General features: G+C 38.4%; 1 protein-coding gene and 1 pseudogene across 1 annotated transcript in view; both read right to left on the bottom strand.

The window, feature by feature from the left end:
* The window catches only part of LOC149230005 (nuclear pore complex protein), a 396423-nt gene that overhangs the window by 96644 nt on the left and 282969 nt on the right, over positions 1-16810 (bottom strand). Inside the window, exons 16-17 of the mRNA XM_089381174.1 lie at positions 1364-1599; positions 1192-1249 (exon numbers count right to left, since the gene is read on the bottom strand). Coding sequence (XP_089237300.1) covers positions 1192-1249; positions 1364-1599 — 294 coding nt within the window. The remainder of the gene's footprint in view (positions 1-1191; positions 1250-1363; positions 1600-16810) is intronic.
* Positions 1711-15223, bottom strand: LOC149230006 (uncharacterized; annotated as a pseudogene).

Below are 16810 nucleotides of genomic sequence, written 5' to 3' on the forward strand. Positions count from 1 at the left end.
TTCTAGATGATTGATGTTATATGGTTCAATCTATGTTTTTATGTTGTTTATATCTAATTCATCATTCTACATGCCTTTGTTGACATATATGCATCAAAATATAAAATATATATATTATATAAAAATTCGCTCCCGGACCAGGAGCTTCTGAAAATGTCACTTCCGCTCCCAGCTTTCGCTCCCACTCCCAAGTAACCTTGGGTTGTACAACTGCAAATGAAAAACTGCACCAACAATAATATATAGTTTACTAACACTGTAAATCCAATGTCGAAAAAGTGGAACTCGGGAATAAATCAGCAATGGTCCAAAAATTGAAAAAGTCGTTAAAGTCGGGAGAAAATCTAAAAACTCGGCAAAATTAAAAAAGAACAAAATGAGTAAAAAATCGGACTTTCCCCAACTTATACGGGGCCCTGTCCTGAGTCACAATTTTTTCGTTCGAATCATGATTTTATCAGGAGTTTATCAATCAAATTGCATGTTTTTCAAGTTTGAAAACACTCGGTCAATAACATCAGTGAGTTGAAAAACTCGTGATTTCCAGATGTTATTGGGATTTTACCAGGACGTTTTCCACAGAGTGTAAATCTTTTGTTAGCACCAAGTTTATCACCATAATTTCAGATTTCCCTGCTCTTCCAAACAGTTTATACCGGTATATCAATGAAGTAAGTGTTCTTAATTGTGCAGCAAAGTACACCAGTAGGTATCAGTTGCATTAGATGTTCGCATTAAGTCTAGCTTCCATCTTTGCATACATTCTTCATACAGCAATAATCTGATGTTAGGATTCAATGCTCATGACATGAAGCAAGTTTTTGTGTGTGCATTCATTAAATTAAGTCACTCTGAAATCAATTTCTTTAGATGTAATCACCAATCTCGATTTCAATGAGTAGAGGGCAGGTTCAGTTCATGCCCACCCAATCAAAGTAGATTGATCATTGTATTGCATATGAGATGATTCTACCTTTTATGATAGGCTTTAAAGAGCATATAAACAAAGAAAAATGGAAACAGCCAATCAAGATTTCAAGCTCATTGAATCACTCCCTTCCTTCCAAGACACACATGCTTCCCGAGAAATGCTTTCTTGCAAGATACTCATCCCTCCAACCAATTGCATAGAACAAAATTTAGAAGTTTATCAATAAACTTGCAACACAGACTAGCTTCTCAAAACATCACCTCAATTTGTCGATGTTGTTCTTTACATCCTCGACAAACTGCTTCAGGTACTAGATCCCTGCGATAAACCAGCATAAAATGATAATTTCAAACACATTACAACCATCAACAAAGACAGGAAATCGAAAAGGTGAACAGGAGGGCTAATTAAATTTATAGGTCCAAGATTTACCCAGAATGAAGCTTTTGCAATAGTGTTTGAATATCACGTGGTTGCTGGTCAAGGACTTGCCGAGGCCATACATCTGGACCAGATGAACCTTCCATACTTAGATCACCAAGAGCATCATTTCCATCTGGTTCACCACCATTATTTTTCATTTGTTCTGACTTTGATTGCTGAAGTCTAGCAAGTTCCAAATCAACCTGAATGTCAAGCCATGATTTTACCAGTGCCCAACACGCTGACTGCCAAACATTTTGATTAGTAGGAGACATTCATATATTATGGCAACCCATTTAGCATTATGCAACCTTTAAAAGGAATGCATAACCAGACAAGATACAAAAAGAAAAATCTTAATAAGTCTGCACATTTGATAAGACAACATAACATATGAAAATGTATTAAACAAACAACTGAGCAAACACAGGCAAATATGCCAACATTTCCAATTAGAAACAACTGTCCACAATAATTTACAGCTTACACTCACACACAGCATATAAATTTCAAATATGATATGTTTTTATGATTTTCATATGTTTTTTTCCAGAGAAGGGAATCAACAAAAGAGCCAACTTTCACCAAAACTTACCAAGGCAGTGTTAAAATTTTCTCCAAATCCTAGGGGAATAACTGTTGAAGCTTATAGTAGCTCAGACGTTCTTCTGCATAGGCTTGGTGTCTTAGCATGTGGGAGATGATTTATTGCCTCATTAGGTGCTTGCTTGGTGGAGTAAGTGAATTATGTTTTCTTTTCTATGTCTAACTTAGGAAAAGTACAATAATTAAATTCAATTAATTACTGTGGACTATTAAGTCATTTTCTAAGGATAAATAATTTAATTATTTAAGTCAATTCGAAAGAATCTCAACCATTCATCTACACGATCTTCTAGAAGGGAGTTAGGGTTAGGGATTTGAACATAATGAAGATTCAAAAAGAAGCCTAAGAGAGAGGCGAAGACACAAGAGAGGAGACAAAAAAAGAAAGTGATTTTCTTTAGTGTGAGTGACTTCGTAGACTGAAGCAGAGTAGGAAGAGTAGAGGAGGATTCGAGGACATATCCAGGAGGCCGAATTTTTGGAGATTGCAGGGCCAAGTTGCTTACGAGAGAGGGAGTTCAATTTGATTGGAGAAGCCGATTTGCCAGGGCCGAAATTCCAAAGGTGCAGTGACAGATTGAAGGCAAGGTGCAGGGTCAATTTCATGGCAAATCACTGGGCTGAAATTCCCCTGGCCAAGCTCCTTCAGAGGCTGAATTCCAGGAGGCTGAATTCCTTGGGTCAAATTCATCTAGTGGGGGCCGAGTTACATGTTCCAGTAAATGTATTCCTTAAAATTCTCTGTGGGTAAATGACCCTGTTTTTCCATATCAATGAATGATGAAGAATTGTTGTGGGTATTTATCTGTTGCAATGTGCGATTGGTCTCTCCAAATTTTTATTTTCCACTACATATAATTTCTAGAGGTTAAAATATTAGTGACCTTATTTTTCGGCAATTCAGAAATTATTTTGATTAATTAAATAAATTGTTGGAAATAAGTAATTGTTGTGAGAAAATAAATCAGGGCTGGTATTAGGATATTTAACAATAACCCCCTTATGATCTCAAACTAAATTTCTTGCTGAAATTCAATTTGTAAACAAAAAATTTCCAACCATAGAATTATCATACAATTTGCTGGAAAAATGAATCAGCGGAAGCAAAATAAATTTCAAACACAAACAATTTGTCCTGCCCTTCAGATCACTTTTTTCGTTAAAAATATTCCAAACTTACAATAGCTTCCCACACTGGGAAAACTTGCCCACTGAGAAAGATAAGTACACAGCAAAACATGGCCATCGTGTGGCCTCCTGTTGATCTGACTCATATGCAATTCTCCCAAAAATCATATGACCAATTATTGTTGAATGATATGACTAAGTTATTGGGTTGAACTTCTACTGCTATTGTTGTTTTGCGCAATTCATATGGCCTCCTTCACTACTAGATAGTAATGCCTTCACAAATTGGTTGAAGTTGATTTCCTTGCTACTATCATATTTCCCTTTTCTCCTTTTCTTGCAAACTGAGTAAAAACCTCTGTCACTCTGTGCAACTGAGCTATTATGTTTGTCACCATGTCTTTTCCTTTTACTTTGCCCTTCTTCGATAATTGTGAGTTGATAACAAAATCTTCCTGATCCCAATCTCACTTTCAGATCAGTGGATGAGATTAAATCTGAACCTCACTTGAGATCAATGGTTGAGAATCATCTAAATCACAAGTGTAAAAATTACACTTTATTAAACTTTACATAACTCAAAATCGAAATGATCTTCACTTTAATAATTTACTTTAAAAAAATGAATTACAAAATAGAAAGAACTTTGGTCAACTTCACACACAATTGAAATAAAACTTGTGCAGAAGTTCCTATCTGAGCTACAATCATCAACACACCCTCTTGGCAAGAAAGGAGTTTTGAAACAATCCAAGTTTGTCTCTCAAGACCTCAAACTTTCCTTTCACTAGAAACTTGGTCAAAATATCTCCACCTATTGATCTATGGAGATATATTGGAGCCTCAATGCTCCCTTCTGAATCTTGTCTTGAATGGAGTGGTACCTGATCTTTAAGTGCCTGGACCTACCATGGAACATTACATTCTCAGACAGTTTGATACAACTCTTATTATCATAGTATATCACCATAGGATCCAACTCCTGATCAATCAACCCTACAAGCAGCTTGTAAAGCTAAATGGTCCCACAACTCATTGTACTCATTGCCATATACTCTACCTCTATCAAACTGAGTGCCACAAAAGTCCATTTCCTATTGAACTAGGATATCATCATTGATCCCAAACTAAAGCAATACCTTGAGGAGCTCTTTCTGTCTGTTACATTGTGTTCCTATTAGATTTTGGTAGCTCAGAGGTACTTCTGCATTGGCAGTGCCTAGCATGCAAAAGTGACCCAACAAATTTCACTTCTAGGTACTTGACTTTATTTAGTGATTTTATAAAGTTAGAAAAGTGACTTTTATTATTTAATGACTAAAAAGCAACTTTTTATAAAGTGAGTGTGACTTTATAAAATTGGCTCACTTAAGTGATTTAAGTGGGCTCAATGTGAAATTAAGGCATGACTGTTGATCTTGAGATGGCAACATATAATCTTGGCCATTAGATCTTAGGGTCAAGGCATTTGGTGATTCATGTGTTATAAAAATAAACCTAAAGAAGTGAAGAGGCGCAGTTTTTCTTCATTCAATGAAGAGTGAGAGAGAAAGGGAGAGCTGACGAAAGTTTTAGGAGGAGGAGCAGCAAGGAAAGGAGAGTTGTGCATGCATATCTAGGAGAAATTGGGACAGTTCCCAAGGAAATTTCAGCAAAAATTTAGCAGTCTGTATAGCACATTTAATGTTGGCTGTAAAGTGAAACCTAGACACGTTTTTCGAGACAGAGAGCACAGAAATCGAGGAAACAATTTTTTTGTTCTACTGGTACAGTCTGTCCAGTAGATGCACACGAATTTCTAGGAGGTTGTATGCTATCATACTGGGACAGATTGGCACAAACATTGAGGGATTTCTGGCACATTTTCCTAGGTGCCTGGCACAGAAATCGAGTGCAGACTCAGTGAGATGAATTAGTAGTTAATTGCTAGAAATTTTCTTGTGTATTTCTTTGTAAATTTTCTTTAAGCTCAATAAAATTTCTCTATTGTGGACTGGTTTTCCCTTTGGGGCTTTTCCAAGGGCTTTGCCCAAAATTTTCTGTGTCAAACGTGTCAGGTTTACTGTTCATTTTTGTTGGAAATTGTAACTAGCTTCAGTCTTCATTTAATGTATTTAAAACATCTTGTAATGTACTTGTCAAAAGAATAAAGACAAGATTTATTATTATTATTATTATTATTATTATTATGACTTATTAAAACATGGGTGTCATGCTTGGGTCATCATGTTTTAGGTCAAAGTCCCCATTGAGGACTTATAGGATTTATTCCAAGCCAATAGAGTCATTGTACTTTTAAAGAGACCCTTCTTGGGCTTTTGAATCATGTAAAGGTGTCAAGTATTGAGTCAAATGTAATTCACGTATCCTCCACGTCAAGTCGGCCTAGAAGAGATCAAGTTGGCCTAAGGACACTAATTCGACCTCACTTGAAGCCTTTAAATAGAAGCAAGTCGAATTTATTTGGAGCACTTCATTTCACACAAGTTCGATATCCCTAAGGAAGCTATGAATTCCGAAGTCCGAAGCCGGGAAGCCAAAAGAAGTGCGAGTTGGGTGGAGTCTAATGAGAAGAAGAAAATCGAAATTTTGGTGCCTCTCTCTCTTTGTTTCATGCCCTAGATTGAGAGATCCAAGTCTTCCAAGTTTCACTGATGCTGAAAGTTGCTACCTAGTCGAAGCTGCTGGAAAGAGGTCAAAGATCTAGGAGGCTGACTTGGTGTGGACGAAAGTCTGGTCTTTGTCTAGGGTGAAGAGTCTCAAAGAATACTATTGAAAGAAAGAATTTTCTTCACTGGGTTTTCCCCTCAAGGGGGGTTTTCCCCTCAAGGGGGGTTTTCCCCTGGCATAGTACCTACATCTGGTGTCCATTGTTTTATGTGCTTTCTCTTTGGTAATTGCTTGATGAACTAAAAAAAAGAAGATACAAAGAATCACAATAACAAATCAAGAACATCACAAGTAATTATCAAGAATAAGAAAATATCTCTGCCTTTCTGATTTTTCTAACAATTTTCAGTTGTTAAAGATCAGACTTAGTCATATGTGTTTCTGCTCATAAAAATCTAATTGAATTTGTCTAGTTTAAAATGTGTTACTTGTAATGTTTTTATAGGAGACAAAAAGCAGAGTATTGCCTAATTGTTTGATGAAATTCCCACAAGACAAAACTAGATTGTAGATTAATTTTCTACATGCTATCAAAGCCAAGTGATAAAAAACAGCGAAGAAAAGTGACCAAACAACAAACTAAACAGGGATTTGTGGTTGAGAGGCAGTTGGTGTCTACCGTTGGACATATTAAAGGTGTGTGCTGGTGAGCAAGACAATGAAAATAGGGTTGAAGATAAAGGACAGGCTCCATGTTACTTGGGAGCGGGGAGCGGGAGCGAAAACGGGAGCGGGAGCGACCATTTTCAGAAGCTCCCGGTTTGGGAGCGAATCCCGGAGCGATTTTTTAAAATATATATATTTTTTATATTTTTTAATTTTTGATACATATATGTCAACAAAAACATATAGAATGATGAATTAGATATAAAAAACATAAAAAAGCATAGATTGAACCATATAACAACAATCATCTAGAAGTTATAATCTTCATCAACCACGTCCGCAAGTTAGTAACATAGTAACATACAACATATTGAGTCTCATGATTCATCAATCTTAAAGTTTCAAGCTTTCAAAATTCAATATATAACATTTATCATCATTGATCACCAAAGTTGTACTTGTAAGCTAAGTGTAACCATTACAACAAATAATATCTAACATGAAATGAAATGAAACAACTTTCAACTTTCATGAAGCATCATATTCATAATTCATTACTAATGAGTTATAATTGCCACTTCAAACTTAAATTGTCATATATTGTTTAAAAAAATATCATATAAATATATGAAAGAGTCAATAGTTATAAAAGCTACTAGAAACTAGAAAAGAGAAGTAAATCTATTATCTATTTCTTATGCTTGGGCCTCTTGCCACCACGAGAAATGTCTAATTTTTTAGTCTTGTTGCAAAATCAGGATCTTTGTCATTAATATCACCCTCCAAGCATTAATATCCAGAGGTATCTTTGTCATTACCTTTGTATCTGTATAGGGATCTTTGTCATTAATATCACCCTCTAAGCATTAACATAAGATAGAAAAAGCATAGCATGTCAAGTCAAGATTTTGTTTGAGTGATGCGTACATTTTTAGAAGGGTCATGATAGAGGAGTTCGACAACCAATGTCACTAACATCAAGGTACATAGAGGGATTGGTACTCTTGATTAAATATGAGTTCCATACCCTAATACATGACAAAATTCAATGGAAACATTGCAATCCCCCAATCCTGAAATCCTGAAAAACTGATAAGTCTGCTGGATTTTGAATGAAATCTAAAATTCTACTTTCTCCATATGAAATCCAATGAGGACGAAACCACTCTCAAACATCCTGAGTCATTTCATGGTAATGTTAAAAATTTAAGTAAAAGGATGAAAATGAAAATTAAAGAAAATGTCACTTTTACTTTAAGAATTTAACATTACCATGAATAGCATATCAATACTAGGGCCTAGACTTGATCATTAAGTTGCCCCACTCAAAAACTATTTGTTTCTTTCAAAAAAATTGCATTTCGAACATTACTTACAAAAAAAAAAATGCAAAAAAGGCAAAACGCTCCCGAAAACGCTCCCAAAAAGGCAGGGAGCGAAATTTTTTTTAGGGAGCGCGCTCCCGACCCGCTCCCGAGTCGCTCCCGCCCGGAGCGCGGATCGGGGCGGGAGCGAGGGGGGGGGGGGGCGCTCCCCCGCAACACTGGACAGGCTAAATGGGGTTGGTGACTTTAAGGAGAGGTTTTTGTTGGTGCTTCAGGAATTTGATCTGTGGGATATTGTTGAGAATGCAGTAATTCTTCACACTAATCCAACACAATTGGTTGATTTTAACAAGAGGAATGTTAAAGCCAAGAGGCTCCTTGTAGATGATATCAAAGACCACCTTATTCCCCATATTTCAAGGAAGACTTATGCCTTTGAGATGTGGGAAGCCTTTATCAAGTTTTTCCAAAGCACCAATGAGAATCAAAAGATGTTGTTGCGGTAAAAATTAAAGCAAACCAAGATGACCAAAACCGACATTGTTTCCTCATACTTCACCAAGGTCACTTAAGAGATGAGTTGGCAACCATGGGAGAAACCATCTATGGCGAGCAGTTGGTTATATTAGCCATGAGTGGTTTTTCTAAGGAGTGGGATGCCATCAATTATGGGTTAGATGCCGTGGGAAACTCCTACATTGGGGAAGAATGTGGGATGATTTCCATTAAGAGAAGATAAGGCAAAATGCCAGGAGTGGTGTGCAGCATAGTGGGGAAGAAGAAGAAAATGTTTCTCTTGCGACAAAGGGCAAAGGTAAAGTAAATGGAAGTGGGGGATCTACTTCTATGAAGGACATGAGCAAAGTGAAATGCTTTGCATGTCATAAGATTGGTCACTGCGCAAGATAATGTCCATACAAGAAGAACAAGAAAGACGATTCAGAAGCAATAGTAGCATTAACTAAGATTGACGACTTTGCTGAGAAATTTGAGAAAGAGTTTGCTCTTATTGCCTATATTTTGGCCATTAGTATTGTTGTGTATGAGGACAGTGGGTTGTGGCTAATGGATAGTAGAGCATCTAGTCACATGACGGGAATGAGGTTAGTGTTCCGTAGTATTTCAGAGACAGTCTCAAACTTCCATGTGAGTGGTGGAGCTAGCACCACACATGCAGTAAAGGGGATTGGATGTGTTAGATTCCCACTACAGTCAAGAGGATTTCTAGAGGTGACAAAGATGATATTTTTCCAAGGTTGATGGTACATGTACTCTCGTTATTAGCCTTGGAGGATGATGGATATATTGTTTTGTTTCGGGATGGATAGGTGCTTCTATGTTCAAAGGGAGTGTCCTTGGACGTGTTGACCATGCCGCCTATACCTACCTACAAGTTAGTGAGAAAATCCTTCATCCCCACAAGGTGTGGTTAATGGCAGGGAACTCAGAGAAGGGGTTGTCAAACTAATCCTGACTCTCTCTATTTGAGCTATATCCTAGGTTACCTAAGGGGGGTGGTCCCTAATGAAAAGTTAAGTTAAAAAGGATGTGAGTTTCTAGGAGAATTGTTAGAGTTAAATAGATTATCTATTTAAGATTTATAAGCAAAAACCTTTGAAATTGGATTCGCTCTTAGAGGGCCACGTGTCTGAATCCGTCCAATCCGATAAGATTCGACCTAAATCGTGTCCGAATTTCATGACACGTCATGTCCAGATTTTGGTGACACGTCGTGTCCAATTGGGACATGATCATCGTGTCCAGAAATTCGGACACGAATCTGGAATTCTCGGACCCGCGCAGCCAATAAAGGGTGGAAATGAATTTTTTTCATCATTTGTTGTCATTTCTTTTGCAATAGTTGAGTTGTGGGTTTGCTGTGAGGAGTTTGGAATAAGGAGCCAAGGGTTTGGAGCGTTTTCAAGGAGATTCAAGCAACAGGTAAGTGCATTTCCTCTCTATTTTTTTGCATTTGTATTACAGCAGTTTGTATATGCATTTCTTTTACAAATTTGTGCATGTTTTGTTTATTTTTTACAGTATTCATGGCTCAATCAAGGGCAGTAAGTAGGGGGCAAAGGAAGGGGAAGAATGTCCCCATTGGAGATGCCCCTCCTCCCCTAATTTCAACAGAGTATGTCGCAAGTAATGTTGAGGGAAGAATTCCTCCTAAAGGTAACATTGAGAAATATCCCTTGTGGAAATATATCACAAGAGAGGATGGGCCAAGCAACAAGGTGAAGGGAGGAAGCAATGTGAATTGGAGATGCAACTTTTGCCACAGTACTTTCACAAGCACATATTTTCGTGTGAAAGGCCATTTGTTGGCTTTACTAAGTTGTGGAGTTGGAGCTTGTACACAAGTTCCTTTACAAAAGAGGAAAGAAATGAAAAAAGCGTTCACTGTTGGTATGGCAAATGTGGCTGCAAAATCAAAAAAACCAGGAATGATGACCCCCTTCCATTTTTGAGGAAAGACAGCAACAAATTTCCATTTGAGAGTTCTAGTGGGGGACAAGCAGCAAAAGGAAAGGCAATTTCACTTGGTCCAACAAACAAGATTTTTCAAAAAGAAAAACGAGAAGAGTTTGATCTCACCATTGCCTTTTTTTCTATCAAAAGTTCATATCCTTTAATGTTGCACACTCACCTCTATTTATTGAGATGTGTCGAGCTCTAACTCATGGGACTCCATCATGGTATGTGCCTCCTAGTTCAGAGAAGCATAGAACCACAATGTTGACGAAGGCAAAACAAGAGGTGCAAAAAATGCTTGAGCCTATTAAAGCATCATGGCCAACATTTGGGGTTAGCATTGTTTCTGATGGATGGAAAGATCCAGCACGGCACCCACTCATCAACTTCATGGTGTCTTCCTTGAATGGTCGAGTTTTCTTGAAAGCAGTGGATACACTTGGAGAATACAAAGATGCACAATATATGGGTGAGTTTTTTATTAAAGCTTTTGAAGACGTAGGCGATGATTCTTGTGTGCAAATCATTACAGATAATGCACCTGTTTGCAAGATTGTTGGCATGATTGTGGAAGCTAAATATCCACAAGTGTTTTGGACACCTTGCATTGTCCATTCATTGAACTTATCAGTGAAATCCATTGCTTCTGATGTGCTTTGGATTGGTAACATTATTGAGAATGCATGGCATATCCGTAACTTTGTACAAAATCATACAAATGCCCTCACTATCTACAAGGAGTACACCAATCTATCATTGTTGAAAATTGTGGACACACGGTTTGCCTCTTTATTCATCATGTTGAAGAGGTTGAGGGAGGTCAAGACCGCTCTTGGGGCCATAGTTATTTCAGAGTTTTGGTCTTTTTGGAGAAAGACAGATCAAGTAGCCTCTAAAAGAGTGAAGGACACAGACAAACCCATCCCAGGAGAGGTTTATGAGGGATGGGATTCCATGATTGAGTCTGTGAGGAGCATTATTCTAAAGAGTGAGTGCCCCGAGTATGAGACATCACCAGAGGCCTTCTGTGGTACTATACAAGATATTCTTGTCAGCAGATGGAACAAGAATTGCACACCCTTACATTGTTTGGCTCACTCATTGAACCCAAAATACTACATCCATGAGTGGCTGAATGGTGGACCTTCCCGCAGATTCCCTCTTCCCATGGATGGTGAAATCTCACAGGGGAGGAAAGATGCATTCAAGCGGGTTTTTCAAGATAGAGCATTGCTTGATGAGGTGGAGGATGCCTTTGCAGAGTTCTCCACTGGCACTGATCGATTTGTTGGATATGATGTGATTAGAGACACGGGGGCTAAGAAGCCCTATTCATGGTGGGCAAATCATAGGGCAACAAGCCCTCCTCTACAGCGATTAGCCATGAGGCTCCTCTCTCAGGTGACTTCATCCTCTTGTTGCGAGAGGAATTGGAGCACATATGGGAATTTGTATAATGTTAAGAAGAGCAAGCTTAAGCAGTCCATGGCAGAGACAATGGTGTATGTGCACACCAACCTTCGTCTTATTTACAAGCAGAGGGAAGAGTGGCTGAAGGGAAATACAAAGATGTGTGATGTCTTTCCTGATGATATGGGTCTGGACAGCAGTGTTGAGTTGAGTTTGGCCAACATGGATCTCAATGATCCAGTGCTAAAGCCTATTAGATTTGATGATTGTGATACTACAGAGGGGTCATCCTCCACACGAGCAGATGCAGAGACGACTTTGGATACAGGGGAGGAGGGGGGTGCAGAGGAGAGCAGTGGTGACCATGATGATGAGGAGAGTGATGCTGATTTTGATGATGACTATGAGGATTGATGACTCATGATTCATGGGCTACCTACTGCCTTGAGGCTTGTATACCTGTAGTTGTTTTGTATTTTCTATTTCTATTTCCCATTGGCATTGCACTACCTATGTAACACATTTTGATTTTGATGACTTAATGAGAAAACTACAGCTGTCAATGTCTTTATCTTACTATCTTGTCTTTCTCCTATTGGATTATTGATGAATTGAATATGTATTATGAATTTAGAATTTATGATTCATTGATTTATCATTTATGTGACATGTATTTGAATTTTGTATGTACTATGCATGCTACAATGTTACTAACTTACTTTGTAAACAGTAAAACTTACATCTAGATGAAGATCTATGTTTCAAATCAATGAATTTGTATCATTAATGAGAATTTGTGAAAGAAATATCTAATTTTTAATATATATATATATATATAACATATCCAAACATGTCCTGTTCTGCGGGATCAACGTGTCTGAATCCGACACTCGAATCCCCGTATCCGACGAATCTCGAATCCATGTATCAAGTTACTTAGGCAAAAACTGATATGAGCAATAACCATCATAAGATAAGCATGAAATACATAAACAACCAATGCCTTCCAAGTATTTGCTCTTTAAGAAATGAAATTGTATTTTGCTTAAAATGAAGTGAAATGCTTTCAAATGGAAAGCCAAAATAACCCTAAAAAGTGAAACAATAAATTGTTAGCACAAGATATTATAAATGTTTTCAATATTAATAAGTATACAGATCAAAGCATGGTAACTATCTTGCTCAAAACGATACAAAAAGAACTCAAATGTTAGACCAAGATGACAACATGCAATTAAGTTTGCAACCCAAAATAATAGTACTTGAAAGTGAAATCAACCATTCATGACAATATGCAATTAAACCAAAAGATGAGTCAATTTCCAAGCACAAGAAAATTAAACTTGTTGCAAAATTAAAAGAGATTACAATGTTTGCATCCGAAGTGCCTCTTGAAATAAGATTTTCATGTGAGACTTTAAACCAAAGGAAATGTTATGGAATGTTGTTCTTGGTTCATTTTATTAATTAGTGCTCACGCAAAGTTACAATTGAACTCTAGCCCTCAGTCCTCATCCTCACCCAAATATTTGCATCTCACAATGAAGAGTCAATAGAGGTAGAGGGTCCCTAAAAGTCTATTCAACCAACTTAAGTTGGAGGTAAGTTTTAATCAGACTTGGGGCCTTCCTATACTAAAATGCCTAGATGAAGTGCAAATTGTGCTAATTCCCCAAATTAAACTAAATCTTCATACAAATGCTTCAAAGAGAAATAATTTGCAAAACTTGAGAGCGTATGCATGTGGGAATTTAAATACACAATTAGTAAAAATTTGCATGTGGAGTGAAATGTATTGATTTTAAGCATGCACAATATGAAATTTAAAAGCTAGAAAGCTAAGAAAAACGAAAAGCAAGATTAGGCCACCCACAAGAATCTCTCCTCTAAATGAGAAAGGGGGATGCCATGGGAAAAATCCCAAGCTCCCTCCAACAAATTTTTTTATCTTTTATTAGTGCTTAAAGTGGGTAAAAATGCCTCTAAGAGGGCAACCCACAATACGAAAGAGATCTTTACAAAGATTGTGTTGGACACCTAATCCTAAAGGGTTAGCGTGGAAGTTGAATGGACAAAGCAGTCCAAGAGACCTTGGGATCTGAATCCCAAGAGTCACATATGTGTACTATAAATGTATATCTATTGTTAATAAAAATGCACTCACTGATTTATCTTTCCTATTGTTTTCCTATCCATGTGTGTTTAACATGGTATCAGAGCCGCTTGTTTTTCTGTGGCCTGTTATGTGCATCCTCTGCCCATAATTCTGTGTCTGAGCTGCTCATACCTGAGCGTTTCTGCCTCTGTCCTTAGACTGCGCACTATCCTGAGACTGCGCCCCTCTGCCCTGAGCACTGCCAACGCATCTGTTCATATTCCAAAATTAAACTGGTGCCTAAACGTTGGTCCTGCACTGCTCTGTCTGACATGCTCTGCGCATACCTGAATTCGCTGCAGGAGAATTGATGCCGACCTGCAGCACGTTACTCTCAGAAACACTCAGTACCGGCGGTTACTGATCTGCAAAAGTTGGCGTAACCGTTGCTGTGCCTCTGTATTTTGATTTTCCTCTTCAGCATCTCGACCAGATGATCCACGTCTACGCCGTCCACTGAATTTCTTCTTGCTTACAATTGTGGCACGCTGTTCTACACTCCCGCAATTCGAGTCGGTTAGTCATTCGTATAAACACTTGTCATCCCTGAATAAAGCCCTGGGCTGCGCATTTTTTTATGAACGTTCACTCCTTAATTGCTGTGTAAATCTCGCTTTAAGTATCAAAGGTGTTTGCGTTTCCAGTTTTGCATGCCGCAGAGAATAAAATGAAAGCGTAGTTTGGGTTGAAATTTGCGTTTTCAGATCTAGCAAAGTTCTATTCAAAGTTCTAGAAATTTCTCTGTTTTCCATGAGACCATCGAAGGTTTAACGATGGTTGGGTTCTGAACCATCGCCGAATAATTCTAATGGTGGTTTTCACCCACGCATTCTCCAGAAATATGTGACCTTGAATAGATTTGTCTATTGTTTCAAGGACATCTGTATATACACCTGCTTCTTTCATTAAAAAAAAAAAAAATGAACATAAAATGAAATGTTAAACCCACCAGATTTGGATGGAATTCTTTGACATATTCACGGACTTGCTCAACAGTATCCCTCTCTGGATCCACTGATATAAAGACAGGTACATTCTTTATTTCTTCAATGCGACGCTTCTTCTCGCGATCAAAGTAGATATTCAATCCAACCCCTGTGATGATCAAGAGCACCAAACTCATCCAAGTGACAGGTCCTTCTCGGACTGGCCTGCCTTTGGAAGTGGTCCCATGAGATTCATCTCCTTGATCTCCATCCTTGTGGAGCCTTGAACTGGTTGTTCTTTTGGAGGTTCTTCAACTTTTGCAGTATCTGTGGCCATATTTCGCCACGATATCGAGGAAGAAAGTTTTGCATATCCTAATGATGAGCTGATCATGTCTATCGTAGATTTCGAATAGAGAAAACGCTGGGACCCAGAAACCGACCGTCCCCCGCTATCCGCAGCTGAAAGAAGACGTGAAGGTTCTGCGCAGTATCCACGAGAGTACGAATGAAGAAACCGAGAACATAGCTGTGAAGTCCTTCGCAATATCTTGAAGCCCATTGCCATTCTCGTATCGATTCTACGGCCCTCCTGCCATGCGGGACAGCATAATGCTCTGCATCAATAGTTCGAGTTTTTAAAGAAGCTGAGAAGCAGCAAGAAGCATCCTGTGAGCCCGAGATCGATCTGCCACCTTATTGGAAGGCCAGTATCAAGGAGCCTAATACGCCTTGTATTTCTGGGGACGATTATCTTTTCTGAAAGCTGGATTGGTGGGATCACAGGAGCCAAAATTGTGGCATTCTCAGCGGCAATAACATAATTCATAAATCTGGGTGATCGAATGTATCTTGAGGCCTAATTATTTTACTGAGGCGAACCATAATTTTGGCGGAAGAAGGCTGTGGCCAATAATTATCTCGTGGAGGCCGAGCACTCTATTGCCAAAGGAGCAACGCATCTGGAGGCCGAGTATCCACCTGTTTTCCAGACACTGTCTTGGAGCTGCGCATTACCTCTTTGCAAAGGGCCGATACTGTTGTTTGCCTGGGCCGTGTACCATTCAGTGCTTGAGCGTGGCCACTGAGGAAAGGTTATTCATCTCTGTGGGTCGAGTTAGGATCAAGACGTGGACATGAAGAGACCCTGCATATCAGTCTAAGACTCCACATATATCCTTGCTGGCTTTGTGTGTTTGTAGTGTTCATTTGGAGACCGTATCAGTGGAGATAACACGCATTATCGTTGGGTTCGACCACCTGGAGATTGCACTGCTGGAAGTTGGTATCATCTTGGTCTCTCAATACACCAGCCCAATGTAGTTCTCTCAATATGAAGTGATAAATATCAAAGCGTCCACATTTTTGTCATTACTTGTCACATGCAATACATCCTCCCGAGTCCGTAGTTATCATGTATTTCCACCGCACTTAAACTTGCAAGAAATGAAGCAAGTGCTGGTTTAAATTCTCTTGGCGCCTCATCCAAGGTTGAATCACCAGTGGTAAGGAGGCCATCTAGAGTGGTTAGAACCTCCCAAATATCAGTAGATGTAAGCCTATGAATCACGTATGAAATCACTTCCAATGCATGGCTTAGGAGATTGCTGTAATAATGTCTTTGTGAACTCTCTGCAGCCGATCTGTATGCTTTCATAATAGCAACAGTGAGCTTTGGCACTTTATGAATGCATTCATCTTCAATTTGACATTGAGATAAAATCAGTGACAACAAATATATAGGATCTTTTGGTAGAGCTGCAGACACATTTGGAGGAGCTTCTTTTAGCAGACTCAAAGCTTCACACTGGTCTTCCTATTTGAAGGGGTTTTTTTGAAATTCAAGTCTGACGGCTGAAATACATAGATATTCAAGTTATAAGACAAGTGTTATGACTTCTGCAAATGTTTGGTTATGATATTGATTTTGAATTTTTTATAGATGATCTCATTGTGTAACCAGTGAAATGTGATTATTGTGAAAGGATAGAATGAGTGTTGTATTAGAATTACTGAATACTCTAATACATTCTACCACGGACAATACAATTGTGATTGATAAAGCCATTGTCGCAAACATTCAAATCTGTTTGAAAAATGTACAAGAAAATATTGAGTTTTTGCAGCTGGAAACAAAGCTACAGCAGGAAGAATT

Source organism: Pinus tabuliformis, chromosome J (assembly GCF_031772625.1).
Source record: "Pinus tabuliformis cultivar Carrire ecotype Pingquan chromosome J, CPIR1, whole genome shotgun sequence".
NCBI classification, from domain to species: Eukaryota; Viridiplantae; Streptophyta; class Pinopsida; order Pinales; family Pinaceae; genus Pinus; species Pinus tabuliformis.